This window comes from Oryctolagus cuniculus, chromosome 19, assembly GCF_051225735.1.
Source record: "Oryctolagus cuniculus isolate XC-2025 breed Fujian yellow rabbit chromosome 19, ASM5122573v1, whole genome shotgun sequence".
Taxonomy (NCBI): Eukaryota; Metazoa; Chordata; class Mammalia; order Lagomorpha; family Leporidae; genus Oryctolagus; species Oryctolagus cuniculus.
This window is the reverse complement of record NC_142885.1, coordinates 10,112,277-10,139,799: the sequence shown is the minus strand read 5'-3', so window position 1 is coordinate 10,139,799 and position 27,523 is coordinate 10,112,277. Positions and strand designations below refer to the sequence as shown.

The 27,523-nt window shown below is 70.2% G+C and overlaps 1 protein-coding gene across 1 annotated transcript in view; it reads right to left on the bottom strand.

Annotated features, from left to right (window-relative positions):
* Nucleotides 1-27,523, bottom strand: part of LOC100358395 (mucin-17) — a 65,091-nt gene that overhangs the window by 6,972 nt on the left and 30,596 nt on the right. The window contains exon 2 of the mRNA XM_089321955.1: nucleotides 2,875-3,068. Within this exon, the coding sequence (XP_089178081.1) occupies nucleotides 2,875-3,068 (194 nt within the window). The remainder of the gene's footprint in view (nucleotides 1-2,874; nucleotides 3,069-27,523) is intronic.

Below are 27,523 nucleotides of genomic sequence, written 5' to 3'. Positions count from 1 at the left end.
CCCACTTTTACAGACAGAAGACAAAGAGGGGGGTGTGTCCACACAGATGCAGCCTGGGCCAGGTCTTGGAGCCCAGCACGGTCAGCCCCCAAACACATGGGATGAGAGGAGACAGAGACTGAGAGGCCATGCGGGAGAAAATGAGGCTAGGGAGGCCCGGCTAGGCCTGGGCACAGACAGGGTCACTACCCCTTGGCCCTGCTTCAGAAATTGCTTCCTTTCTACTCCCTGGAACTTGGAGTTTAAGGCCAGAGAACAGACTTGGCTTAAACAGAGGAGGGGAAGTGATTATCGACAGCTCTCCAATACTGCCAAGCAACCCAGGATATGGAAAAGCTCTGCGCTCTCGGCTTTTCGTGAAAGTGGCAGACGGGTATTCAGGCTGTGATTTGTCTGCACAGGCACAGCAAGTAGGTACAAAGCTATTTCAGAAACACTCACGGAGGGACCAGCGTTGTGGCTCAGCAGGTAAAAGCTGCCATTTGCAATCCTGGCATCCCATGTGGGTGCCAGTTTGAGGCCCGGCTGCTCCACTTCTGATCCAGCTTCCTGCTAATGTGCCTGGGAAGGCAGTGGAAGATGGTCCAAACCCTTGGACCCCTGCACCCACGTGGGAGACCTGGAAGAAGCTTCTGGCTCCTGGCTTTGGACAGGCCCAGCCCCAGCCACTATGGCCATTTGGGGAGTAAACCAGCCAATGGAAGATCTCTCTTTCAGTCGGCACCGTGGCTCAATAAGCTAATCCTCTGCCTTGCAGCGCCAGCACACCGGGTTCTAATCCCGGTCGGGGCACCAGATTCTGTCCCAGTTGCTCCTCTTCCAGGCCAGCTCTCTGCTGTGGCCAGGGAGTACAGTGGAGGATGGCCCAAGTCCTTGGGCCCTGCACCCCATGGGAGACCAGGAGAAGCACCTGGCTCCTGCCATCGGATCAGCGCGGTGCGCCGGCTGCAGCGCGCCGGCCACGGCAGCCATTGGAGAGTGAACCAATGGCAAAGGAAGACCTTTCTCTCTGTCTCTCTCACTATCCACTCTGCCTGTCAAAAAAAAAAAATCTCTCTTGCTCTCTCTCTTTCTTTCTCCCCTTCTTGTAACTGCCTTTCAAGTAAATAAATATTTTAAATATATTTTTAAATTTCATGGAAAAATGCAGTCAAAATATAAGTTAATTTTGCCACAAAAAATTGAAATCCTAGCATAGGTTTTTCATAATACACATTTTTCATGAACTTTTTGAAGATCCCTCATATGTGTGTTTTTTTAAGAGTTATTTCTTTATTTGAAAGTCAGAGTTACACAGAGAGTGAAAGAGAGGCAGAGAGAGAGAGGTCTTCCATCCACTGGTTCACTCCCCAGTTGGCTGCAATGGCCAGAGCTGCGCCAATCCAAAGCCAGGAGCCAGAAGCCTCCTCCAGGACTCCGACATGAGTGCAGGGGTCCAAGGACTTGGGCCATCCTCTGCTGCTTTCCCAGGGCACAGCAGAGAGCTGGATTGGAAGAGGAGCAGCTGGGACTTGAGCCAGCACCCATATGGGATGTTGGCACTGCAGGCTGTGGCTTCACCTGCCACGCACAAGCCAGTCCTGTATACGTGGGTTTTGATTTTATTTTACGCTAAAATAAACTTATCTTTAAGTTACATTTCAATAAACTTTAAAAAAAAGATATATTATTTATTAAAGGCAGAGTGACAGAAGAGAGAGGGAGAGACACAGAAATCTTCCCTCTGGGTCACAGCAGGGCCTCGGCCGGAGCCAGGAGCCAGGAGCAAGAACTCACATCTGGGTCCCTCATGTGGATGACAGGGGCCTCAGCACTTGGGTCACCTTCCACAGCTTGGAACACGGGGCCCAGAACTCCTACCTGCAGGTGCTCAGGCCCTTGTCTGAGAGCCAGAGAGCCCAGCGAGACAGACCCACTGGTGGGAAAGCCAGGGACAGAGCCCCCTGCCGGGGGACGTGGGACCCAGAGCAGGAGCTGGCACCAAGCCTGAGAGACGGTAGGAGCTGAATCTCAACAACTGCCCTTCGCTTCCACTGACTCACTGCTTGGGCAGCGCCCTGGGCAGACACAGGGCCGGCAGCTGCGAGCATAGCTACAGGTCATGTCTGTTCATGCGTGCGCTCAGGTCTTTTAACTGGAATACGTTTGCAAATGCCGGCTCCCCTTGTCAATCTGGGGCTGCTGCTCGGAAGAGTCACAGTGTATTTATGCTGTGTGCGTGTATGAGCTGAGCTCCGGTAGCACCACGTTCCAGAGTTGCAGAGGGAGGCAGGTCTCACCTCCACCCGGAGGAAGAGAGCTAGGTCACAGCAGGGAGAAAGATACAGAGCACAAACGCCCCAGGTAGCCGGAGGACACTGAAGGCAGACAGCAGCCAGGGCAGCTGCATTTGGATCTGCACTGGATGCTTAAGGGCTAGCCTGGAACCATCATAGTAAAAGTGGCACAGAGAGATCTCGCAAAGGATCACATGAAGACTATGGCACCATTCTCCTGCCCCCAAAACCCCCAGCACTCAGGTAGGAACAGAATCAGTGAAAACCTGACTGCAGCACTGTGGAAACGCAAAATGTGCACATCACGCCAGAATGGGAACCGCAGAGCAGGACAGAGGAAAGGGGGCAGCCACGGTGCTCACTGAGGACGGCAGACACACAGGCACAGGCAGGCGACACTTGTGCCAGGAGTGGAACTTGGGCAAGGACAGCAAGACAGGAGACATAGCAGGTGGGCGTGGGACAGGACAAAGGGAGCTGTAGGTGAAGAAAAATGAGAGAAACTGAACACAGCAGAAAGAGTTTCAAAAGACCACAGAGCAAGGCGGTGAGAAGAAGAAAGACATGACACCGAAAGGAGAACTCAGAGAAAACTTACCTGTAGTGGGAAAAGTGGGAGTGGAGCTGAGACCAGGGTTGGTGGAAATGGTGACGGAGGTGGTGCTGGGTGGCAGGGTGGTCGAGGGAGTGGTCTGCGGGGTGGGCGTGGCGGGGAGAGGGGTGGTGGTGGGCGCCCCGGTGGGAGTCGACGCTGTGGTTGGAGCGGTCGAGGGGGTCACCGAGGTGGTGCTGCTGGGGGCCAGAGTGGTCGAGGGAGTGGTGCGTGCCGTGGGCGTAGGGGTGGCCGTGGTGGTGTCTCCGGGAGTCGCAGTGGTTCCTGGGGCTGGGCTTGTGGTGGCTCCCGCGGTGGGAGTGGACGCTGTGGGTCCAGCCGTGGACGGGGCCGCAGAGCTGGTGCTCGGTGGCAGAGTGGTTGCGAGAGTGGTCCCCAGGGTGGACACGGTGGTGGCGGGCGCGGAGACCTCCGTGGTGGGAGAGGACGCTGTGGTGGGAGCCGTGGAACGGGCCGTGGTCGTCGGTGCGGTGCTGGGGGCCAGAGTGGTCGGGGCAGTGGTGCCTGGCGTGGGCGTGGTGGTGCCAGGGGTGCTGGGCTGCCCGGTGGAGGTCGACGCGGCCGTGTCAGCGGTGGAAATGGTGACGGAGGTGGTGCTGGGTGGCAGGGTGGTCGAGGGAGTGGTCTGCGGGGTGGGCGTGGCGGGGAGAGGGGTGGTGGTGGGCGCCCCGGTGGGAGTCGACGCTGTGGTTGGAGCGGTCGAGGGGGTCACCGAGGTGGTGCTGCTGGGGGCCAGAGTGGTCGAGGGAGTGGTGCGTGCCGTGGGCGTAGGGGTGGCCGTGGTGGTGTCTCCGGGAGTCGCAGTGGTTCCTGGGGCTGGGCTTGTGGTGGCTCCCGCGGTGGGAGTGGACGCTGTGGGTCCAGCCGTGGACGGGGCCGCAGAGCTGGTGCTCGGTGGCAGAGTGGTTGCGAGAGTGGTCCCCAGGGTGGACACGGTGGTGGCGGGCGCGGAGACCTCCGTGGTGGGAGAGGACGCTGTGGTGGGAGCCGTGGAACGGGCCGTGGTCGTCGGTGCGGTGCTGGGGGCCAGAGTGGTCGGGGCAGTGGTGCCTGGCGTGGGCGTGGTGGTGCCAGGGGTGCTGGGCTGCCCGGTGGAGGTCGACGCGGCCGTGTCAGCGGTGGAAATGGTGACGGAGGTGGTGCTGGGTGGCAGGGTGGTCGAGGGAGTGGTCTGCGGGGTGGGCGTGGCGGGGAGAGGGGTGGTGGTGGGCGCCCCGGTGGGAGTCGACGCTGTGGTTGGAGCGGTCGAGGGGGTCACCGAGGTGGTGCTGCTGGGGGCCAGAGTGGTCGAGGGAGTGGTGCGTGCCGTGGGCGTAGGGGTGGCCGTGGTGGTGTCTCCGGGAGTCGCAGTGGTTCCTGGGGCTGGGCTTGTGGTGGCTCCCGCGGTGGGAGTGGACGCTGTGGGTCCAGCCGTGGACGGGGCCGCAGAGCTGGTGCTCGGTGGCAGAGTGGTTGCGAGAGTGGTCCCCAGGGTGGACACGGTGGTGGCGGGCGCGGAGACCTCCGTGGTGGGAGAGGACGCTGTGGTGGGAGCCGTGGAACGGGCCGTGGTCGTCGGTGCGGTGCTGGGGGCCAGAGTGGTCGGGGCAGTGGTGCCTGGCGTGGGCGTGGTGGTGCCAGGGGTGCTGGGCTGCCCGGTGGAGGTCGACGCGGCCGTGTCAGCGGTGGAAATGGTGACGGAGGTGGTGCTGGGTGGCAGGGTGGTCGAGGGAGTGGTCTGCGGGGTGGGCGTGGCGGGGAGAGGGGTGGTGGTGGGCGCCCCGGTGGGAGTCGACGCTGTGGTTGGAGCGGTCGAGGGGGTCACCGAGGTGGTGCTGCTGGGGGCCAGAGTGGTCGAGGGAGTGGTGCGTGCCGTGGGCGTAGGGGTGGCCGTGGTGGTGTCTCCGGGAGTCGCAGTGGTTCCTGGGGCTGGGCTTGTGGTGGCTCCCGCGGTGGGAGTGGACGCTGTGGGTCCAGCCGTGGACGGGGCCGCAGAGCTGGTGCTCGGTGGCAGAGTGGTTGCGAGAGTGGTCCCCAGGGTGGACACGGTGGTGGCGGGCGCGGAGACCTCCGTGGTGGGAGAGGACGCTGTGGTGGGAGCCGTGGAACGGGCCGTGGTCGTCGGTGCGGTGCTGGGGGCCAGAGTGGTCGGGGCAGTGGTGCCTGGCGTGGGCGTGGTGGTGCCAGGGGTGCTGGGCTGCCCGGTGGAGGTCGACGCGGCCGTGTCAGCGGTGGAAATGGTGACGGAGGTGGTGCTGGGTGGCAGGGTGGTCGAGGGAGTGGTCTGCGGGGTGGGCGTGGCGGGGAGAGGGGTGGTGGTGGGCGCCCCGGTGGGAGTCGACGCTGTGGTTGGAGCGGTCGAGGGGGTCACCGAGGTGGTGCTGCTGGGGGCCAGAGTGGTCGAGGGAGTGGTGCGTGCCGTGGGCGTAGGGGTGGCCGTGGTGGTGTCTCCGGGAGTCGCAGTGGTTCCTGGGGCTGGGCTTGTGGTGGCTCCCGCGGTGGGAGTGGACGCTGTGGGTCCAGCCGTGGACGGGGCCGCAGAGCTGGTGCTCGGTGGCAGAGTGGTTGCGAGAGTGGTCCCCAGGGTGGACACGGTGGTGGCGGGCGCGGAGACCTCCGTGGTGGGAGAGGACGCTGTGGTGGGAGCCGTGGAACGGGCCGTGGTCGTCGGTGCGGTGCTGGGGGCCAGAGTGGTCGGGGCAGTGGTGCCTGGCGTGGGCGTGGTGGTGCCAGGGGTGCTGGGCTGCCCGGTGGAGGTCGACGCGGCCGTGTCAGCGGTGGAAATGGTGACGGAGGTGGTGCTGGGTGGCAGGGTGGTCGAGGGAGTGGTCTGCGGGGTGGGCGTGGCGGGGAGAGGGGTGGTGGTGGGCGCCCCGGTGGGAGTCGACGCTGTGGTTGGAGCGGTCGAGGGGGTCACCGAGGTGGTGCTGCTGGGGGCCAGAGTGGTCGAGGGAGTGGTGCGTGCCGTGGGCGTAGGGGTGGCCGTGGTGGTGTCTCCGGGAGTCGCAGTGGTTCCTGGGGCTGGGCTTGTGGTGGCTCCCGCGGTGGGAGTGGACGCTGTGGGTCCAGCCGTGGACGGGGCCGCAGAGCTGGTGCTCGGTGGCAGAGTGGTTGCGAGAGTGGTCCCCAGGGTGGACACGGTGGTGGCGGGCGCGGAGACCTCCGTGGTGGGAGAGGACGCTGTGGTGGGAGCCGTGGAACGGGCCGTGGTCGTCGGTGCGGTGCTGGGGGCCAGAGTGGTCGGGGCAGTGGTGCCTGGCGTGGGCGTGGTGGTGCCAGGGGTGCTGGGCTGCCCGGTGGAGGTCGACGCGGCCGTGTCAGCGGTGGAAATGGTGACGGAGGTGGTGCTGGGTGGCAGGGTGGTCGAGGGAGTGGTCTGCGGGGTGGGCGTGGCGGGGAGAGGGGTGGTGGTGGGCGCCCCGGTGGGAGTCGACGCTGTGGTTGGAGCGGTCGAGGGGGTCACCGAGGTGGTGCTGCTGGGGGCCAGAGTGGTCGAGGGAGTGGTGCGTGCCGTGGGCGTAGGGGTGGCCGTGGTGGTGTCTCCGGGAGTCGCAGTGGTTCCTGGGGCTGGGCTTGTGGTGGCTCCCGCGGTGGGAGTGGACGCTGTGGGTCCAGCCGTGGACGGGGCCGCAGAGCTGGTGCTCGGTGGCAGAGTGGTTGCGAGAGTGGTCCCCAGGGTGGACACGGTGGTGGCGGGCGCGGAGACCTCCGTGGTGGGAGAGGACGCTGTGGTGGGAGCCGTGGAACGGGCTGTGGTCGTCGGTGCGGTGCTGGGGGCCAGAGTGGTCGGGGCAGTGGTGCCTGGCGTGGGCGTGGTGGTGCCAGGGGTGCTGGGCTGCCCGGTGGAGGTCGACGCGGCCGTGTCAGCGGTGGAAATGGTGACGGAGGTGGTGCTGGGTGGCAGGGTGGTCGAGGGAGTGGTCTGCGGGGTGGGCGTGGCGGGGAGAGGGGTGGTGGTGGGCGCCCCGGTGGGAGTCGACGCTGTGGTTGGAGCGGTCGAGGGGGTCACCGAGGTGGTGCTGCTGGGGGCCAGAGTGGTCGAGGGAGTGGTGCGTGCCGTGGGCGTAGGGGTGGCCGTGGTGGTGTCTCCGGGAGTCGCAGTGGTTCCTGGGGCTGGGCTTGTGGTGGCTCCCGCGGTGGGAGTGGACGCTGTGGGTCCAGCCGTGGACGGGGCCGCAGAGCTGGTGCTCGGTGGCAGAGTGGTTGCGAGAGTGGTCCCCAGGGTGGACACGGTGGTGGCGGGCGCGGAGACCTCCGTGGTGGGAGAGGACGCTGTGGTGGGAGCCGTGGAACGGGCCGTGGTCGTCGGTGCGGTGCTGGGGGCCAGAGTGGTCGGGGCAGTGGTGCCTGGCGTGGGCGTGGTGGTGCCAGGGGTGCTGGGCTGCCCGGTGGAGGTCGACGCGGCCGTGTCAGCGGTGGAAATGGTGACGGAGGTGGTGCTGGGTGGCAGGGTGGTCGAGGGAGTGGTCTGCGGGGTGGGCGTGGCGGGGAGAGGGGTGGTGGTGGGCGCCCCGGTGGGAGTCGACGCTGTGGTTGGAGCGGTCGAGGGGGTCACCGAGGTGGTGCTGCTGGGGGCCAGAGTGGTCGAGGGAGTGGTGCGTGCCGTGGGCGTAGGGGTGGCCGTGGTGGTGTCTCCGGGAGTCGCAGTGGTTCCTGGGGCTGGGCTTGTGGTGGCTCCCGCGGTGGGAGTGGACGCTGTGGGTCCAGCCGTGGACGGGGCCGCAGAGCTGGTGCTCGGTGGCAGAGTGGTTGCGAGAGTGGTCCCCAGGGTGGACACGGTGGTGGCGGGCGCGGAGACCTCCGTGGTGGGAGAGGACGCTGTGGTGGGAGCCGTGGAACGGGCCGTGGTCGTCGGTGCGGTGCTGGGGGCCAGAGTGGTCGGGGCAGTGGTGCCTGGCGTGGGCGTGGTGGTGCCAGGGGTGCTGGGCTGCCCGGTGGAGGTCGACGCGGCCGTGTCAGCGGTGGAAATGGTGACGGAGGTGGTGCTGGGTGGCAGGGTGGTCGAGGGAGTGGTCTGCGGGGTGGGCGTGGCGGGGAGAGGGGTGGTGGTGGGCGCCCCGGTGGGAGTCGACGCTGTGGTTGGAGCGGTCGAGGGGGTCACCGAGGTGGTGCTGCTGGGGGCCAGAGTGGTCGAGGGAGTGGTGCGTGCCGTGGGCGTAGGGGTGGCCGTGGTGGTGTCTCCGGGAGTCGCAGTGGTTCCTGGGGCTGGGCTTGTGGTGGCTCCCGCGGTGGGAGTGGACGCTGTGGGTCCAGCCGTGGACGGGGCCGCAGAGCTGGTGCTCGGTGGCAGAGTGGTTGCGAGAGTGGTCCCCAGGGTGGACACGGTGGTGGCGGGCGCGGAGACCTCCGTGGTGGGAGAGGACGCTGTGGTGGGAGCCGTGGAACGGGCCGTGGTCGTCGGTGCGGTGCTGGGGGCCAGAGTGGTCGGGGCAGTGGTGCCTGGCGTGGGCGTGGTGGTGCCAGGGGTGCTGGGCTGCCCGGTGGAGGTCGACGCGGCCGTGTCAGCGGTGGAAATGGTGACGGAGGTGGTGCTGGGTGGCAGGGTGGTCGAGGGAGTGGTCTGCGGGGTGGGCGTGGCGGGGAGAGGGGTGGTGGTGGGCGCCCCGGTGGGAGTCGACGCTGTGGTTGGAGCGGTCGAGGGGGTCACCGAGGTGGTGCTGCTGGGGGCCAGAGTGGTCGAGGGAGTGGTGCGTGCCGTGGGCGTAGGGGTGGCCGTGGTGGTGTCTCCGGGAGTCGCAGTGGTTCCTGGGGCTGGGCTTGTGGTGGCTCCCGCGGTGGGAGTGGACGCTGTGGGTCCAGCCGTGGACGGGGCCGCAGAGCTGGTGCTCGGTGGCAGAGTGGTTGCGAGAGTGGTCCCCAGGGTGGACACGGTGGTGGCGGGCGCGGAGACCTCCGTGGTGGGAGAGGACGCTGTGGTGGGAGCCGTGGAACGGGCCGTGGTCGTCGGTGCGGTGCTGGGGGCCAGAGTGGTCGGGGCAGTGGTGCCTGGCGTGGGCGTGGTGGTGCCAGGGGTGCTGGGCTGCCCGGTGGAGGTCGACGCGGCCGTGTCAGCGGTGGAAATGGTGACGGAGGTGGTGCTGGGTGGCAGGGTGGTCGAGGGAGTGGTCTGCGGGGTGGGCGTGGCGGGGAGAGGGGTGGTGGTGGGCGCCCCGGTGGGAGTCGACGCTGTGGTTGGAGCGGTCGAGGGGGTCACCGAGGTGGTGCTGCTGGGGGCCAGAGTGGTCGAGGGAGTGGTGCGTGCCGTGGGCGTAGGGGTGGCCGTGGTGGTGTCTCCGGGAGTCGCAGTGGTTCCTGGGGCTGGGCTTGTGGTGGCTCCCGCGGTGGGAGTGGACGCTGTGGGTCCAGCCGTGGACGGGGCCGCAGAGCTGGTGCTCGGTGGCAGAGTGGTTGCGAGAGTGGTCCCCAGGGTGGACACGGTGGTGGCGGGCGCGGAGACCTCCGTGGTGGGAGAGGACGCTGTGGTGGGAGCCGTGGAACGGGCCGTGGTCGTCGGTGCGGTGCTGGGGGCCAGAGTGGTCGGGGCAGTGGTGCCTGGCGTGGGCGTGGTGGTGCCAGGGGTGCTGGGCTGCCCGGTGGAGGTCGACGCGGCCGTGTCAGCGGTGGAAATGGTGACGGAGGTGGTGCTGGGTGGCAGGGTGGTCGAGGGAGTGGTCTGCGGGGTGGGCGTGGCGGGGAGAGGGGTGGTGGTGGGCGCCCCGGTGGGAGTCGACGCTGTGGTTGGAGCGGTCGAGGGGGTCACCGAGGTGGTGCTGCTGGGGGCCAGAGTGGTCGAGGGAGTGGTGCGTGCCGTGGGCGTAGGGGTGGCCGTGGTGGTGTCTCCGGGAGTCGCAGTGGTTCCTGGGGCTGGGCTTGTGGTGGCTCCCGCGGTGGGAGTGGACGCTGTGGGTCCAGCCGTGGACGGGGCCGCAGAGCTGGTGCTCGGTGGCAGAGTGGTTGCGAGAGTGGTCCCCAGGGTGGACACGGTGGTGGCGGGCGCGGAGACCTCCGTGGTGGGAGAGGACGCTGTGGTGGGAGCCGTGGAACGGGCCGTGGTCGTCGGTGCGGTGCTGGGGGCCAGAGTGGTCGGGGCAGTGGTGCCTGGCGTGGGCGTGGTGGTGCCAGGGGTGCTGGGCTGCCCGGTGGAGGTCGACGCGGCCGTGTCAGCGGTGGAAATGGTGACGGAGGTGGTGCTGGGTGGCAGGGTGGTCGAGGGAGTGGTCTGCGGGGTGGGCGTGGCGGGGAGAGGGGTGGTGGTGGGCGCCCCGGTGGGAGTCGACGCTGTGGTTGGAGCGGTCGAGGGGGTCACCGAGGTGGTGCTGCTGGGGGCCAGAGTGGTCGAGGGAGTGGTGCGTGCCGTGGGCGTAGGGGTGGCCGTGGTGGTGTCTCCGGGAGTCGCAGTGGTTCCTGGGGCTGGGCTTGTGGTGGCTCCCGCGGTGGGAGTGGACGCTGTGGGTCCAGCCGTGGACGGGGCCGCAGAGCTGGTGCTCGGTGGCAGAGTGGTTGCGAGAGTGGTCCCCAGGGTGGACACGGTGGTGGCGGGCGCGGAGACCTCCGTGGTGGGAGAGGACGCTGTGGTGGGAGCCGTGGAACGGGCCGTGGTCGTCGGTGCGGTGCTGGGGGCCAGAGTGGTCGGGGCAGTGGTGCCTGGCGTGGGCGTGGTGGTGCCAGGGGTGCTGGGCTGCCCGGTGGAGGTCGACGCGGCCGTGTCAGCGGTGGAAATGGTGACGGAGGTGGTGCTGGGTGGCAGGGTGGTCGAGGGAGTGGTCTGCGGGGTGGGCGTGGCGGGGAGAGGGGTGGTGGTGGGCGCCCCGGTGGGAGTCGACGCTGTGGTTGGAGCGGTCGAGGGGGTCACCGAGGTGGTGCTGCTGGGGGCCAGAGTGGTCGAGGGAGTGGTGCGTGCCGTGGGCGTAGGGGTGGCCGTGGTGGTGTCTCCGTGAGTCGCAGTGGTTCCTGGGGCTGGGTTTGTGGTGGCTCCCGCGGTGGGAGTGGACGCTGTGGGTCCAGCCGTGGACGGGGCCGCAGAGCTGGTGCTCGGTGGCAGAGTGGTTGCGAGAGTGGTCCCCAGGGTGGACACGGTGGTGGCGGGCGCGGAGACCTCCGTGGTGGGAGAGGACGCTGTGGTGGGAGCCGTGGAACGGGCCGTGGTCGTCGGTGCGGTGCTGGGGGCCAGAGTGGTCGGGGCAGTGGTGCCTGGCGTGGGCGTGGTGGTGCCAGGGGTGCTGGGCTGCCCGGTGGAGGTCGACGCGGCCGTGTCAGCGGTGGAAATGGTGACGGAGGTGGTGCTGGGTGGCAGGGTGGTCGAGGGAGTGGTCTGCGGGGTGGGCGTGGCGGGGAGAGGGGTGGTGGTGGGCGCCCCGGTGGGAGTCGACGCTGTGGTTGGAGCGGTCGAGGGGGTCACCGAGGTGGTGCTGCTGGGGGCCAGAGTGGTCGAGGGAGTGGTGCGTGCCGTGGGCGTAGGGGTGGCCGTGGTGGTGTCTCCGGGAGTCGCAGTGGTTCCTGGGGCTGGGCTTGTGGTGGCTCCCGCGGTGGGAGTGGACGCTGTGGGTCCAGCCGTGGACGGGGCCGCAGAGCTGGTGCTCGGTGGCAGAGTGGTTGCGAGAGTGGTCCCCAGGGTGGACACGGTGGTGGCGGGCGCGGAGACCTCCGTGGTGGGAGAGGACGCTGTGGTGGGAGCCGTGGAACGGGCCGTGGTCGTCGGTGCGGTGCTGGGGGCCAGAGTGGTCGGGGCAGTGGTGCCTGGCGTGGGCGTGGTGGTGCCAGGGGTGCTGGGCTGCCCGGTGGAGGTCGACGCGGCCGTGTCAGCGGTGGAAATGGTGACGGAGGTGGTGCTGGGTGGCAGGGTGGTCGAGGGAGTGGTCTGCGGGGTGGGCGTGGTGGGGAGAGGGGTGGTGGTGGGCGCCCCGGTGGGAGTCGACGCTGTGGTTGGAGCGGTCGAGGGGGTCACCGAGGTGGTGCTGCTGGGGGCCAGAGTGGTCGAGGGAGTGGTGCGTGCCGTGGGCGTAGGGGTGGCCGTGGTGGTGTCTCCGGGAGTCGCAGTGGTTCCTGGGGCTGGGCTTGTGGTGGCTCCCGCGGTGGGAGTGGACGCTGTGGGTCCAGCCGTGGACGGGGCCGCAGAGCTGGTGCTCGGTGGCAGAGTGGTTGCGAGAGTGGTCCCCAGGGTGGACACGGTGGTGGCGGGCGCGGAGACCTCCGTGGTGGGAGAGGACGCTGTGGTGGGAGCCGTGGAACGGGCCGTGGTCGTCGGTGCGGTGCTGGGGGCCAGAGTGGTCGGGGCAGTGGTGCCTGGCGTGGGCGTGGTGGTGCCAGGGGTGCTGGGCTGCCCGGTGGAGGTCGACGCGGCCGTGTCAGCGGTGGAAATGGTGACGGAGGTGGTGCTGGGTGGCAGGGTGGTCGAGGGAGTGGTCTGCGGGGTGGGCGTGGCGGGGAGAGGGGTGGTGGTGGGCGCCCCGGTGGGAGTCGACGCTGTGGTTGGAGCGGTCGAGGGGGTCACCGAGGTGGTGCTGCTGGGGGCCAGAGTGGTCGAGGGAGTGGTGCGTGCCGTGGGCGTAGGGGTGGCCGTGGTGGTGTCTCCGGGAGTCGCAGTGGTTCCTGGGGCTGGGCTTGTGGTGGCTCCCGCGGTGGGAGTGGACGCTGTGGGTCCAGCCGTGGACGGGGCCGCAGAGCTGGTGCTCGGTGGCAGAGTGGTTGCGAGAGTGGTCCCCAGGGTGGACACGGTGGTGGCGGGCGCGGAGACCTCCGTGGTGGGAGAGGACGCTGTGGTGGGAGCCGTGGAATGGGCCGTGGTCGTCGGTGCGGTGCTGGGGGCCAGAGTGGTCGGGGCAGTGGTGCCTGGCGTGGGCGTGGTGGTGCCAGGGGTGCTGGGCTGCCCGGTGGAGGTCGACGCGGCCGTGTCAGCGGTGGAAATGGTGACGGAGGTGGTGCTGGGTGGCAGGGTGGTCGAGGGAGTGGTCTGCGGGGTGGGCGTGGCGGGGAGAGGGGTGGTGGTGGGCGCCCCGGTGGGAGTCGACGCTGTGGTTGGAGCGGTCGAGGGGGTCACCGAGGTGGTGCTGCTGGGGGCCAGAGTGGTCGAGGGAGTGGTGCGTGCCGTGGGCGTAGGGGTGGCCGTGGTGGTGTCTCCGGGAGTCGCAGTGGTTCCTGGGGCTGGGCTTGTGGTGGCTCCCGCGGTGGGAGTGGACGCTGTGGGTCCAGCCGTGGACGGGGCCGCAGAGCTGGTGCTCGGTGGCAGAGTGGTTGCGAGAGTGGTCCCCAGGGTGGACACGGTGGTGGCGGGCGCGGAGACCTCCGTGGTGGGAGAGGACGCTGTGGTGGGAGCCGTGGAACGGGCCGTGGTCGTCGGTGCGGTGCTGGGGGCCAGAGTGGTCGGGGCAGTGGTGCCTGGCGTGGGCGTGGTGGTGCCAGGGGTGCTGGGCTGCCCGGTGGAGGTCGACGCGGCCGTGTCAGCGGTGGAAATGGTGACGGAGGTGGTGCTGGGTGGCAGGGTGGTCGAGGGAGTGGTCTGCGGGGTGGGCGTGGCGGGGAGAGGGGTGGTGGTGGGCGCCCCGGTGGGAGTCGACGCTGTGGTTGGAGCGGTCGAGGGGGTCACCGAGGTGGTGCTGCTGGGGGCCAGAGTGGTCGAGGGAGTGGTGCGTGCCGTGGGCGTAGGGGTGGCCGTGGTGGTGTCTCCGGGAGTCGCAGTGGTTCCTGGGGCTGGGCTTGTGGTGGCTCCCGCGGTGGGAGTGGACGCTGTGGGTCCAGCCGTGGACGGGGCCGCAGAGCTGGTGCTCGGTGGCAGAGTGGTTGCGAGAGTGGTCCCCAGGGTGGACACGGTGGTGGCGGGCGCGGAGACCTCCGTGGTGGGAGAGGACGCTGTGGTGGGAGCCGTGGAACGGGCCGTGGTCGTCGGTGCGGTGCTGGGGGCCAGAGTGGTCGGGGCAGTGGTGCCTGGCGTGGGCGTGGTGGTGCCAGGGGTGCTGGGCTGCCCGGTGGAGGTCGACGCGGCCGTGTCAGCGGTGGAAATGGTGACGGAGGTGGTGCTGGGTGGCAGGGTGGTCGAGGGAGTGGTCTGCGGGGTGGGCGTGGCGGGGAGAGGGGTGGTGGTGGGCGCCCCGGTGGGAGTCGACGCTGTGGTTGGAGCGGTCGAGGGGGTCACCGAGGTGGTGCTGCTGGGGGCCAGAGTGGTCGAGGGAGTGGTGCGTGCCGTGGGCGTAGGGGTGGCCGTGGTGGTGTCTCCGGGAGTCGCAGTGGTTCCTGGGGCTGGGCTTGTGGTGGCTCCCGCGGTGGGAGTGGACGCTGTGGGTCCAGCCGTGGACGGGGCCGCAGAGCTGGTGCTCGGTGGCAGAGTGGTTGCGAGAGTGGTCCCCAGGGTGGACACGGTGGTGGCGGGCGCGGAGACCTCCGTGGTGGGAGAGGACGCTGTGGTGGGAGCCGTGGAACGGGCCGTGGTCGTCGGTGCGGTGCTGGGGGCCAGAGTGGTCGGGGCAGTGGTGCCTGGCGTGGGCGTGGTGGTGCCAGGGGTGCTGGGCTGCCCGGTGGAGGTCGACGCGGCCGTGTCAGCGGTGGAAATGGTGACGGAGGTGGTGCTGGGTGGCAGGGTGGTCGAGGGAGTGGTCTGCGGGGTGGGCGTGGCGGGGAGAGGGGTGGTGGTGGGCGCCCCGGTGGGAGTCGACGCTGTGGTTGGAGCGGTCGAGGGGGTCACCGAGGTGGTGCTGCTGGGGGCCAGAGTGGTCGAGGGAGTGGTGCGTGCCGTGGGCGTAGGGGTGGCCGTGGTGGTGTCTCCGGGAGTCGCAGTGGTTCCTGGGGCTGGGCTTGTGGTGGCTCCCGCGGTGGGAGTGGACGCTGTGGGTCCAGCCGTGGACGGGGCCGCAGAGCTGGTGCTCGGTGGCAGAGTGGTTGCGAGAGTGGTCCCCAGGGTGGACACGGTGGTGGCGGGCGCGGAGACCTCCGTGGTGGGAGAGGACGCTGTGGTGGGAGCCGTGGAACGGGCCGTGGTCGTCGGTGCGGTGCTGGGGGCCAGAGTGGTCGGGGCAGTGGTGCCTGGCGTGGGCGTGGTGGTGCCAGGGGTGCTGGGCTGCCCGGTGGAGGTCGACGCGGCCGTGTCAGCGGTGGAAATGGTGACGGAGGTGGTGCTGGGTGGCAGGGTGGTCGAGGGAGTGGTCTGCGGGGTGGGCGTGGCGGGGAGAGGGGTGGTGGTGGGCGCCCCGGTGGGAGTCGACGCTGTGGTTGGAGCGGTCGAGGGGGTCACCGAGGTGGTGCTGCTGGGGGCCAGAGTGGTCGAGGGAGTGGTGCGTGCCGTGGGCGTAGGGGTGGCCGTGGTGGTGTCTCCGGGAGTCGCAGTGGTTCCTGGGGCTGGGCTTGTGGTGGCTCCCGCGGTGGGAGTGGACGCTGTGGGTCCAGCCGTGGACGGGGCCGCAGAGCTGGTGCTCGGTGGCAGAGTGGTTGCGAGAGTGGTCCCCAGGGTGGACACGGTGGTGGCGGGCGCGGAGACCTCCGTGGTGGGAGAGGACGCTGTGGTGGGAGCCGTGGAACGGGCCGTGGTCGTCGGTGCGGTGCTGGGGGCCAGAGTGGTCGGGGCAGTGGTGCCTGGCGTGGGCGTGGTGGTGCCAGGGGTGCTGGGCTGCCCGGTGGAGGTCGACGCGGCCGTGTCAGCGGTGGAAATGGTGACGGAGGTGGTGCTGGGTGGCAGGGTGGTCGAGGGAGTGGTCTGCGGGGTGGGCGTGGCGGGGAGAGGGGTGGTGGTGGGCGCCCCGGTGGGAGTCGACGCTGTGGTTGGAGCGGTCGAGGGGGTCACCGAGGTGGTGCTGCTGGGGGCCAGAGTGGTCGAGGGAGTGGTGCGTGCCGTGGGCGTAGGGGTGGCCGTGGTGGTGTCTCCGGGAGTCGCAGTGGTTCCTGGGGCTGGGCTTGTGGTGGCTCCCGCGGTGGGAGTGGACGCTGTGGGTCCAGCCGTGGACGGGGCCGCAGAGCTGGTGCTCGGTGGCAGAGTGGTTGCGAGAGTGGTCCCCAGGGTGGACACGGTGGTGGCGGGCGCGGAGACCTCCGTGGTGGGAGAGGACGCTGTGGTGGGAGCCGTGGAACGGGCCGTGGTCGTCGGTGCGGTGCTGGGGGCCAGAGTGGTCGGGGCAGTGGTGCCTGGCGTGGGCGTGGTGGTGCCAGGGGTGCTGGGCTGCCCGGTGGAGGTCGACGCGGCCGTGTCAGCGGTGGAAATGGTGACGGAGGTGGTGCTGGGTGGCAGGGTGGTCGAGGGAGTGGTCTGCGGGGTGGGCGTGGCGGGGAGAGGGGTGGTGGTGGGCGCCCCGGTGGGAGTCGACGCTGTGGTTGGAGCGGTCGAGGGGGTCACCGAGGTGGTGCTGCTGGGGGCCAGAGTGGTCGAGGGAGTGGTGCGTGCCGTGGGCGTAGGGGTGGCCGTGGTGGTGTCTCCGGGAGTCGCAGTGGTTCCTGGGGCTGGGCTTGTGGTGGCTCCCGCGGTGGGAGTGGACGCTGTGGGTCCAGCCGTGGACGGGGCCGCAGAGCTGGTGCTCGGTGGCAGAGTGGTTGCGAGAGTGGTCCCCAGGGTGGACACGGTGGTGGCGGGCGCGGAGACCTCCGTGGTGGGAGAGGACGCTGTGGTGGGAGCCGTGGAACGGGCCGTGGTCGTCGGTGCGGTGCTGGGGGCCAGAGTGGTCGGGGCAGTGGTGCCTGGCGTGGGCGTGGTGGTGCCAGGGGTGCTGGGCTGCCCGGTGGAGGTCGACGCAGCCGTGTCAGCGGTGGAAATGGTGACGGAGGTGGTGCTGGGTGGCAGGGTGGTCGAGGGAGTGGTCTGCGGGGTGGGCGTGGCGGGGAGAGGGGTGGTGGTGGGCGCCCCGGTGGGAGTCGACGCTGTGGTTGGAGCGGTCGAGGGGGTCACCGAGGTGGTGCTGCTGGGGGCCAGAGTGGTCGAGGGAGTGGTGCGTGCCGTGGGCGTAGGGGTGGCCGTGGTGGTGTCTCCGGGAGTCGCAGTGGTTCCTGGGGCTGGGCTTGTGGTGGCTCCCGCGGTGGGAGTGGACACTGTGGGTCCAGCCGTGGACGGGGCCGCAGAGCTGGTGCTCGGTGGCAGAGTGGTTGCGAGAGTGGTCCCCAGGGTGGACACGGTGGTGGCGGGCGCGGAGACCTCCGTGGTGGGAGAGGACGCTGTGGTGGGAGCCGTGGAACGGGCCGTGGTCGTCGGTGCGGTGCTGGGGGCCAGAGTGGTCGGGGCAGTGGTGCCTGGCGTGGGCGTGGTGGTGCCAGGGGTGCTGGGCTGCCCGGTGGAGGTCGACGCGGCCGTGTCAGCGGTGGAAATGGTGACGGAGGTGGTGCTGGGTGGCAGGGTGGTCGAGGGAGTGGTCTGCGGGGTGGGCGTGGCGGGGAGAGGGGTGGTGGTGGGCGCCCCGGTGGGAGTCGACGCTGTGGTTGGAGCGGTCGAGGGGGTCACCGAGGTGGTGCTGCTGGGGGCCAGAGTGGTCGAGGGAGTGGTGCGTGCCGTGGGCGTAGGGGTGGCCGTGGTGGTGTCTCCGGGAGTCGCAGTGGTTCCTGGGGCTGGGCTTGTGGTGGCTCCCGCGGTGGGAGTGGACGCTGTGGGTCCAGCCGTGGACGGGGCCGCAGAGCTGGTGCTCGGTGGCAGAGTGGTTGCGAGAGTGGTCCCCAGGGTGGACACGGTGGTGGCAGGCGCGGAGACCTCCGTGGTGGGAGAGGACGCTGTGGTGGGAGCCGTGGAACGGGCCGTGGTCGTCGGTGCGGTGCTGGGGGCCAGAGTGGTCGGGGCAGTGGTGCCTGGCGTGGGCGTGGTGGTGCCAGGGGTGCTGGGCTGCCCGGTGGAGGTCGACGCGGCCGTGTCAGCGGTGGAAATGGTGACGGAGGTGGTGCTGGGTGGCAGGGTGGTCGAGGGAGTGGTCTGCGGGGTGGGCGTGGCGGGGAGAGGGGTGGTGGTGGGCGCCCCGGTGGGAGTCGACGCTGTGGTTGGAGCGGTCGAGGGGGTCACCGAGGTGGTGCTGCTGGGGGCCAGAGTGGTCGAGGGAGTGGTGCGTGCCGTGGGCGTAGGGGTGGCCGTGGTGGTGTCTCCGGGAGTCGCAGTGGTTCCTGGGGCTGGGCTTGTGGTGGCTCCCGCGGTGGGAGTGGACGCTGTGGGTCCAGCCGTGGACGGGGCCGCAGAGCTGGTGCTCGGTGGCAGAGTGGTTGCGAGAGTGGTCCCCAGGGTGGACACGGTGGTGGCGGGCGCGGAGACCTCCGTGGTGGGAGAGGACGCTGTGGTGGGAGCCGTGGAACGGGCCGTGGTCGTCGGTGCGGTGCTGGGGGCCAGAGTGGTCGGGGCAGTGGTGCCTGGCGTGGGCGTGGTGGTGCCAGGGGTGCTGGGCTGCCCGGTGGAGGTCGACGCGGCCGTGTCAGCGGTGGAAATGGTGACGGAGGTGGTGCTGGGTGGCAGGGTGGTCGAGGGAGTGGTCTGCGGGGTGGGCGTGGCGGGGAGAGGGGTGGTGGTGGGCGCCCCGGTGGGAGTCGACGCTGTGGTTGGAGCGGTCGAGGGGGTCACCGAGGTGGTGCTGCTGGGGGCCAGAGTGGTCGAGGGAGTGGTGCGTGCCGTGGGCGTAGGGGTGGCCGTGGTGGTGTCTCCGGGAGTCGCAGTGGTTCCTGGGGCTGGGCTTGTGGTGGCTCCTGCGGTGGGAGTGGACGCTGTGGGTCCAGCCGTGGACGGGGCCGTAGAGCTGGTGCTCGGTGGCAGAGTGGTTGCGAGAGTGGTCCCCAGGGTGGACACGGTGGTGGCGGGCGCGGAGACCTCCGTGGTGGGAGAGGACGCTGTGGTGGGAGCCGTGGAACGGGCCGTGGTCGTCGGTGCGGTGCTGGGGGCCAGAGTGGTCGGGGCAGTGGTGCCTGGCGTGGGCGTGGTGGTGCCAGGGGTGCTGGGCTGCCCGGTGGAGGTCGACGCGGCCGTGTCAGCGGTGGAAATGGTGACGGAGGTGGTGCTGGGTGGCAGGGTGGTCGAGGGAGTGGTCTGCGGGGTGGGCGTGGCGGGGAGAGGGGTGGTGGTGGGCGCCCCGGTGGGAGTCGACGCTGTGGTTGGAGCGGTCGAGGGGGTCACCGAGGTGGTGCTGCTGGGGGCCAGAGTGGTCGAGGGAGTGGTGCGTGCCGTGGGCGTAGGGGTGGCCGTGGTGGTGTCTCCGGGAGTCGCAGTGGTTCCTGGGGCTGGGCTTGTGGTGGCTCCCGCGGTGGGAGTGGACGCTGTGGGTCCAGCCGTGGACGGGGCCGCAGAGCTGGTGCTCGGTGGCAGAGTGGTTGCGAGAGTGGTCCCCAGGGTGGACACGGTGGTGGCGGGCGCGGAGACCTCCGTGGTGGGAGAGGACGCTGTGGTGGGAGCCGTGGAACGGGCCGTGGTCGTCGGTGCGGTGCTGGGGGCCAGAGTGGTCGGGGCAGTGGTGCCTGGCGTGGGCGTGGTGGTGCCAGGGGTGCTGGGCTGCCCGGTGGAGGTCGACGCGGCCGTGTCAGCGGTGGAAATGGTGACGGAGGTGGTGCTGGGTGGCAGGGTGGTCGAGGGAGTGGTCTGCGGGGTGGGCGTGGCGGGGAGAGGGGTGGTGGTGGGCGCCCCGGTGGGAGTCGACGCTGTGGTTGGAGCGGTCGAGGGGGTCACCGAGGTGGTGCTGCTGGGGGCCAGAGTGGTCGAGGGAGTGGTGCGTGCCGTGGGCGTAGGGGTGGCCGTGGTGGTGTCTCCGGGAGTCGCAGTGGTTCCTGGGGCTGGGCTTGTGGTGGCTCCCGCGGTGGGAGTGGACGCTGTGGGTCCAGCCGTGGACGGGGCCGCAGAGCTGGTGCTCGGTGGCAGAGTGGTTGCGAGAGTGGTCCCCAGGGTGGACACGGTGGTGGCGGGCGCGGAGACCTCCGTGGTGGGAGAGGACGCTGTGGTGGGAGCCGTGGAACGGGCCGTGGTCGTCGGTGCGGTGCTGGGGGCCAGAGTGGTCGGGGCAGTGGTGCCTGGCGTGGGCGTGGTGGTGCCAGGGGTGCTGGGCTGCCCGGTGGAGGTCGACGCGGCCGTGTCAGCGGTGGAAATGGTGACGGAGGTGGTGCTGGGTGGCAGGGTGGTCGAGGGAGTGGTCTGCGGGGTGGGCGTGGCGGGGAGAGGGGTGGTGGTGGGCGCCCCGGTGGGAGTCGACGCTGTGGTTGGAGCGGTCGAGGGGGTCACCGAGGTGGTGCTGCTGGGGGCCAGAGTGGTCGAGGGAGTGGTGCGTGCCGTGGGCGTAGGGGTGGCCGTGGTGGTGTCTCCGGGAGTCGCAGTGGTTCCTGGGGCTGGGCTTGTGGTGGCTCCCGCGGTGGGAGTGGACGCTGTGGGTCCAGCCGTGGACGGGGCCGCAGAGCTGGTGCTCGGTGGCAGAGTGGTTGCGAGAGTGGTCCCCAGGGTGGACACGGTGGTGGCGGGCGCGGAGACCTCCGTGGTGGGAGAGGACGCTGTGGTGGGAGCCGTGGAACGGGCCGTGGTCGTCGGTGCGGTGCTGGGGGCCAGAGTGGTCGGGGCAGTGGTGCCTGGCGTGGGCGTGGTGGTGCCAGGGGTGCTGGGCTGCCCGGTGGAGGTCGACGCGGCCGTGTCAGCGGTGGAAATGGTGACGGAGGTGGTGCTGGGTGGCAGGGTGGTCGAGGGAGTGGTCTGCGGGGTGGGCGTGGCGGGGAGAGGGGTGGTGGTGGGCGCCCCGGTGGGAGTCGACGCTGTGGTTGGAGCGGTCGAGGGGGTCACCGAGGTGGTGCTGCTGGGGGCCAGAGTGGTCGAGGGAGTGGTGCGTGCCGTGGGCGTAGGGGTGGCCGTGGTGGTGTCTCCGGGAGTCGCAGTGGTTCCTGGGGCTGGGCTTGTGGTGGCTCCCGCGGTGGGAGTGGACGCTGTGGGTCCAGCCGTGGACGGGGCCGCAGAGCTGGTGCTCGGTGGCAGAGTGGTTGCGAGAGTGGTCCCCAGGGTGGACACGGTGGTGGCGGGCGCGGAGACCTCCGTGGTGGGAGAGGACGCTGTGGTGGGAGCCGTGGAACGGGCCGTGGTCGTCGGTGCGGTGCTGGGGGCCAGAGTGGTCGGGGCAGTGGTGCCTGGCGTGGGCGTGGTGGTGCCAGGGGTGCTGGGCTGCCCGGTGGAGGTCGACGCGGCCGTGTCAGCGGTGGAAATGGTGACGGAGGTGGTGCTGGGTGGCAGGGTGGTCGAGGGAGTGGTCTGCGGGGTGGGCGTGGCGGGGAGAGGGGTGGTGGTGGGCGCCCCGGTGGGAGTCGACGCTGTGGTTGGAGCGGTCGAGGGGGTCACCGAGGTGGTGCTGCTGGGGGCCAGAGTGGTCGAGGGAGTGGTGCGTGCCGTGGGCGTAGGGGTGGCCGTGGTGGTGTCTCCGGGAGTCGCAGTGGTTCCTGGGGCTGGGCTTGTGGTGGCTCCCGCGGTGGGAGTGGACGCTGTGGGTCCAGCCGTGGACGGGGCCGCAGAGCTGGTGCTCGGTGGCAGAGTGGTTGCGAGAGTGGTCCCCAGGGTGGACACGGTGGTGGCGGGCGCGGAGACCTCCGTGGTGGGAGAGGACGCTGTGGTGGGAGCCGTGGAACGGGCCGTGGTCGTCGGTGCGGTGCTGGGGGCCAGAGTGGTCGGGGCAGTGGTGCCTGGCGTGGGCGTGGTGGTGCCAGGGGTGCTGGGCTGCCCGGTGGAGGTCGACGCGGCCGTGTCAGCGGTGGAAATGGTGACGGAGGTGGTGCTGGGTGGCAGGGTGGTCGAGGGAGTGGTCTGCGGGGTGGGCGTGGCGGGGAGAGGGGTGGTGGTGGGCGCCCCGGTGGGAGTCGACGCTGTGGTTGGAGCGGTCGAGGGGGTCACCGAGGTGGTGCTGCTGGGGGCCAGAGTGGTCGAGGGAGTGGTGCGTGCCGTGGGCGTAGGGGTGGCCGTGGTGGTGTCTCCGGGAGTCGCAGTGGTTCCTGGGGCTGGGCTTGTGGTGGCTCCCGCGGTGGGAGTGGACGCTGTGGGTCCAGCCGTGGACGGGGCCGCAGAGCTGGTGCTCGGTGGCAGAGTGGTTGCGAGAGTGGTCCCCAGGGTGGACACGGTGGTGGCGGGCGCGGAGACCTCCGTGGTGGGAGAGGACGCTGTGGTGGGAGCCGTGGAACGGGCCGTGGTCGTCGGTGCGGTGCTGGGGGCCAGAGTGGTCGGGGCAGTGGTGCCTGGCGTGGGCGTGGTGGTGCCAGGGGTGCTGGGCTGCCCGGTGGAGGTCGACGCGGCCGTGTCAGCGGTGGAAATGGTGACGGAGGTGGTGCTGGGTGGCAGGGTGGTCGAGGGAGTGGTCTGCGGGGTGGGCGTGGCGGGGAGAGGGGTGGTGGTGGGCGCCCCGGTGGGAGTCGACGCTGTGGTTGGAGCGGTCGAGGGGGTCACCGAGGTGGTGCTGCTGGGGGCCAGAGTGGTCGAGGGAGTGGTGCGTGCCGTGGGCGTAGGGGTGGCCGTGGTGGTGTCTCCGGGAGTCGCAGTGGTTCCTGGGGCTGGGCTTGTGGTGGCTCCCGCGGTGGGAGTGGACGCTGTGGGTCCAGCCGTGGACGGGGCCGCAGAGCTGGTGCTCGGTGGCAGAGTGGTTGCGAGAGTGGTCCCCAGGGTGGACACGGTGGTGGCGGGCGCGGAGACCTCCGTGGTGGGAGAGGACGCTGTGGTGGGAGCCGTGGAACGGGCCGTGGTCGTCGGTGCGGTGCTGGGGGCCAGAGTGGTCGGGGCAGTGGTGCCTGGCGTGGGCGTGGTGGTGCCAGGGTTGCTGGGCTGCCCGGTGGAGGTCGACGCGGCCGTGTCAGCGGTGGAAATGGTGACGGAGGTGGTGCTGGGTGGCAGGGTGGTCGAGGGAGTGGTCTGCGGGGTGGGCGTGGCGGGGAGAGGGGTGGTGGTGGGCGCCCCGGTGGGAGTCGACGCTGTGGTTGGAGCGGTCGAGGGGGTCACCGAGGTGGTGCTGCTGGGGGCCAGAGTGGTCGAGGGAGTGGTGCGTGCCGTGGGCGTAGGGGTGGCCGTGGTGGTGTCTCCGGGAGTCGCAGTGGTTCCTGGGGCTGGGCTTGTGGTGGCTCCCGCGGTGGTGGGAGTGGACGCTGTGGGTCCAGCCGTGGACGGGGCCGCAGAGCTGGTGCTCGGTGGCAGAGTGGTTGCGAGAGTGGTCCCCAGGGTGGACACGGTGGTGGCGGGCGCGGAGACCTCCGTGGTGGGAGAGGACGCTGTGGTGGGAGCCGTGGAACGGGCCGTGGTCGTCGGTGCGGTGCTGGGGGCCAGAGTGGTCGGGGCAGTGGTGCCTGGCGTGGGCGTGGTGGTGCCAGGGGTGCTGGGCTGCCCGGTGGAGGTCGACGCGGCCGTGTCAGCGGTGGAAATGGTGACGGAGGTGGTGCTGGGTGGCAGGGTGGTCGAGGGAGTGGTCTGCGGGGTGGGCGTGGCGGGGAGAGGGGTGGTGGTGGGCGCCCCGGTGGGAGTCGACGCTGTGGTTGGAGCGGTCGAGGGGGTCACCGAGGTGGTGCTGCTGGGGGCCAGAGTGGTCGAGGGAGTGGTGCGTGCCGTGGGCGTAGGGGTGGCCGTGGTGGTGTCTCCGGGAGTCGCAGTGGTTCCTGGGGCTGGGCTTGTGGTGGCTCCCGCGGTGGGAGTGGACGCTGTGGGTCCAGCCGTGGACGGGGCCGCAGAGCTGGTGCTCGGTGGCAGAGTGGTTGCGAGAGTGGTCCCCAGGGTGGACACGGTGGTGGCGGGCGCGGAGACCTCCGTGGTGGGAGAGGACGCTGTGGTGGGAGCCGTGGAACGGGCCGTGGTCGTCGGTGCGGTGCTGGGGGCCAGAGTGGTCGGGGCAGTGGTGCCTGGTGTGGGCGTGGTGGTGCCAGGGGTGCTGGGCTGCCCGGTGGAGGTCGACGCGGCCGTGTCAGCGGTGGAAATGGTGACGGAGGTGGTGCTGGGTGGCAGGGTGGTCGAGGGAGTGGTCTGCGGGGTGGGCGTGGCGGGGAGAGGGGTGGTGGTGGGCGCCCCGGTGGGAGTCGACGCTGTGGTTGGAGCGGTCGAGGGGGTCACCGAGGTGGTGCTGCTGGGGGCCAGAGTGGTCGAGGGAGTGGTGCGTGCCGTGGGCGTAGGGGTGGCCGTGGTGGTGTCTCCGGGAGTCGCAGTGGTTCCTGGGGCTGGGCTTGTGGTGGCTCCCGCGGTGGTGGGAGTGGACGCTGTGGGTCCAGCCGTGGACGGGGCCGCAGAGCTGGTGCTCGGTGGCAGAGTGGTTGCGAGAGTGGTCCCCAGGGTGGACACGGTGGTGGCGGGCGCGGAGACCTCCGTGGTGGGAGAGGACGCTGTGGTGGGAGCCGTGGAACGGGCCGTGGTCGTCGGTGCGGTGCTGGGGGCCAGAGTGGTCGGGGCAGTGGTGCCTGGCGTGGGCGTGGTGGTGCCAGGGGTGCTGGGCTGCCCGGTGGAGGTCGACGCGGCCGTGTCAGCGGTGGAAATGGTGACGGAGGTGGTGCTGGGTGGCAGGGTGGTCGAGGGAGTGGTCTGCGGGGTGGGCGTGGCGGGGAGAGGGGTGGTGGTGGGCGCCCCGGTGGGAGTCGACGCTGTGGTTGGAGCGGTCGAGGGGGTCACCGAGGTGGTGCTGCTGGGGGCCAGAGTGGTCGAGGGAGTGGTGCGTGCCGTGGGCGTAGGGGTGGCCGTGGTGGTGTCTCCGGGAGTCGCAGTGGTTCCTGGGGCTGGGCTTGTGGTGGCTCCCGCGGTGGGAGTGGACGCTGTGGGTCCAGCCGTGGACGGGGCCGCAGAGCTGGTGCTCGGTGGCAGAGTGGTTGCGAGAGTGGTCCCCAGGGTGGACACGGTGGTGGCGGGCGCGGAGACCTCCGTGGTGGGAGAGGACGCTGTGGTGGGAGCCGTGGAACGGGCCGTGGTCGTCGGTGCGGTGCTGGGGGCCAGAGTGGTCGGGGCAGTGGTGCCTGGCGTGGGCGTGGTGGTGCCAGGGGTGCTGGGCTGCCCGGTGGAGGTCGACGCGGCCGTGTCAGCGGTGGAAATGGTGACGGAGGTGGTGCTGGGTGGCAGGGTGGTCGAGGGAGTGGTCTGCGGGGTGGGCGTGGCGGGGAGAGGGGTGGTGGTGGGCGCCCCGGTGGGAGTCGACGCTGTGGTTGGAGCGGTCGAGGGGGTCACCGAGGTGGTGCTGCTGGGGGCCAGAGTGGTCGAGGGAGTGGTGCGTGCCGTGGGCGTAGGGGTGGCCGTGGTGGTGTCTCCGGGAGTCGCAGTGGTTCCTGGGGCTGGGCTTGTGGTGGCTCCCGCGGTGGGAGTGGACGCTGTGGGTCCAGCCGTGGACGGGGCCGCAGAGCTGGTGCTCGGTGGCAGAGTGGTTGCGAGAGTGGTCCCCAGGGTGGACACGGTGGTGGCGGGCGCGGAGACCTCCGTGGTGGGAGAGGACGCTGTGGTGGGAGCCGTGGAACGGGCCGTGGTCGTCGGTGCGGTGCTGGGGGCCAGAGTGGTCGGGGCAGTGGTGCCTGGCGTGGGCGTGGTGGTGCCAGGGGTGCTGGGCTGCCCGGTGGAGGTCGACGCGGCCGTGTCAGCGGTGGAAATGGTGACGGAGGTGGTGCTGGGTGGCAGGGTGGTCGAGGGAGTGGTCTGCGGGGTGGGCGTGGCGGGGAGAGGGGTGGTGGTGGGCGCCCCGGTGGGAGTCGACGCTGTCGTTGGAGCGGTCGAGGGGGTCACCGAGGTGGTGCTGCTGGGGGCCAGAGTGGTCGAGGGAGTGGTGCGTGCCGTGGGCGTAGGGGTGGCCGTGGTGGTGTCTCCGGGAGTCGCAGTGGTTCCTGGGGCTGGGCTTGTGGTGGCTCCCGCGGTGGGAGTGGACGCTGTGGGTCCAGCCGTGGACGGGGCCGCAGAGCTGGTGCTCGGTGGCAGAGTGGTTGCGAGAGTGGTCCCCAGGGTGGACACGGTGGTGGCGGGCGCGGAGACCTCCGTGGTGGGAGAGGACGCTGTGGTGGGAGCCGTGGAACGGGCCGTGGTCGTCGGTGCGGTGCTGGGGGCCAGAGTGGTCGGGGCAGTGGTGCCTGGCGTGGGCGTGGTGGTGCCAGGGGTGCTGGGCTGCCCGGTGGAGGTCGACGCGGCCGTGTCAGCGGTGGAAATGGTGACGGAGGTGGTGCTGGGTGGCAGGGTGGTCGAGGGAGTGGTCTGCGGGGTGGGCGTGGCGGGGAGAGGGGTGGTGGTGGGCGCCCCGGTGGGAGTCGACGCTGTGGTTGGAGCGGTCGAGGGGGTCACCGAGGTGGTGCTGCTGGGGGCCAGAGTGGTCGAGGGAGTGGTGCGTGCCGTGGGCGTAGGGGTGGCCGTGGTGGTGTCTCCGGGAGTCGCAGTGGTTCCTGGGGCTGGGCTTGTGGTGGCTCCCGCGGTGGGAGTGGACGCTGTGGGTCCAGCCGTGGACGGGGCCGCAGAGCTGGTGCTCGGTGGCAGAGTGGTTGCGAGAGTGGTCCCCAGGGTGGACACGGTGGTGGCGGGCGCGGAGACCTCCGTGGTGGGAGAGGACGCTGTGGTGGGAGCCGTGGAACGGGCCGTGGTCGTCGGTGCGGTGCTGGGGGCCAGAGTGGTCGGGGCAGTGGTGCCTGGCGTGGGCGTGGTGGTGCCAGGGGTGCTGGGCTGCCCGGTGGAGGTCGACGCGGCCGTGTCAGCGGTGGAAATGGTGACGGAGGTGGTGCTGGGTGGCAGGGTGGTCGAGGGAGTGGTCTGCGGGGTGGGCGTGGCGGGGAGAGGGGTGGTGGTGGGCGCCCCGGTGGGAGTCGACGCTGTGGTTGGAGCGGTCGAGGGGGTCACCGAGGTGGTGCTGCTGGGGGCCAGAGTGGTCGAGGGAGTGGTGCGTGCCGTGGGCGTAGGGGTGGCCGTGGTGGTGTCTCCGGGAGTCGCAGTGGTTCCTGGGGCTGGGCTTGTGGTGGCTCCCGCGGTGGGAGTGGACGCTGTGGGTCCAGCCGTGGACGGGGCCGCAGAGCTGGTGCTCGGTGGCAGAGTGGTTGCGAGAGTGGTCCCCAGGGTGGACACGGTGGTGGCGGGCGCGGAGACCTCCGTGGTGGGAGAGGACGCTGTGGTGGGAGCCGTGGAATGGGCCGTGGTCGTCGGTGCGGTGCTGGGGGCCAGAGTGGTCGGGGCAGTGGTGCCTGGCGTGGGCGTGGTGGTGCCAGGGGTGCTGGGCTGCCCGGTGGAGGTCGACGCGGCCGTGTCAGCGGTGGAAATGGTGACGGAGGTGGTGCTGGGTGGCAGGGTGGTCGAGGGAGTGGTCTGCGGGGTGGGCGTGGCGGGGAGAGGGGTGGTGGTGGGCGCCCCGGTGGGAGTCGACGCTGTCGTTGGAGCGGTCGAGGGGGTCACCGAGGTGGTGCTGCTGGGGGCCAGAGTGGTCGAGGGAGTGGTGCGTGCCGTGGGCGTAGGGGTGGCCGTGGTGGTGTCTCCGGGAGTCGCAGTGGTTCCTGGGGCTGGGCTTGTGGTGGCTCCCGCGGTGGGAGTGGACGCTGTGGGTCCAGCCGTGGACGGGGCCGCAGAGCTGGTGCTCGGTGGCAGAGTGGTTGCGAGAGTGGTCCCCAGGGTGGACACGGTGGTGGCGGGCGCGGAGACCTCCGTGGTGGGAGAGGACGCTGTGGTGGGAGCCGTGGAACGGGCCGTGGTCGTCGGTGCGGTGCTGGGGGCCAGAGTGGTCGGGGCAGTGGTGCCTGGCGTGGGCGTGGTGGTGCCAGGGGTGCTGGGCTGCCCGGTGGAGGTCGACGCGGCCGTGTCAGCGGTGGAAATGGTGACGGAGGTGGTGCTGGGTGG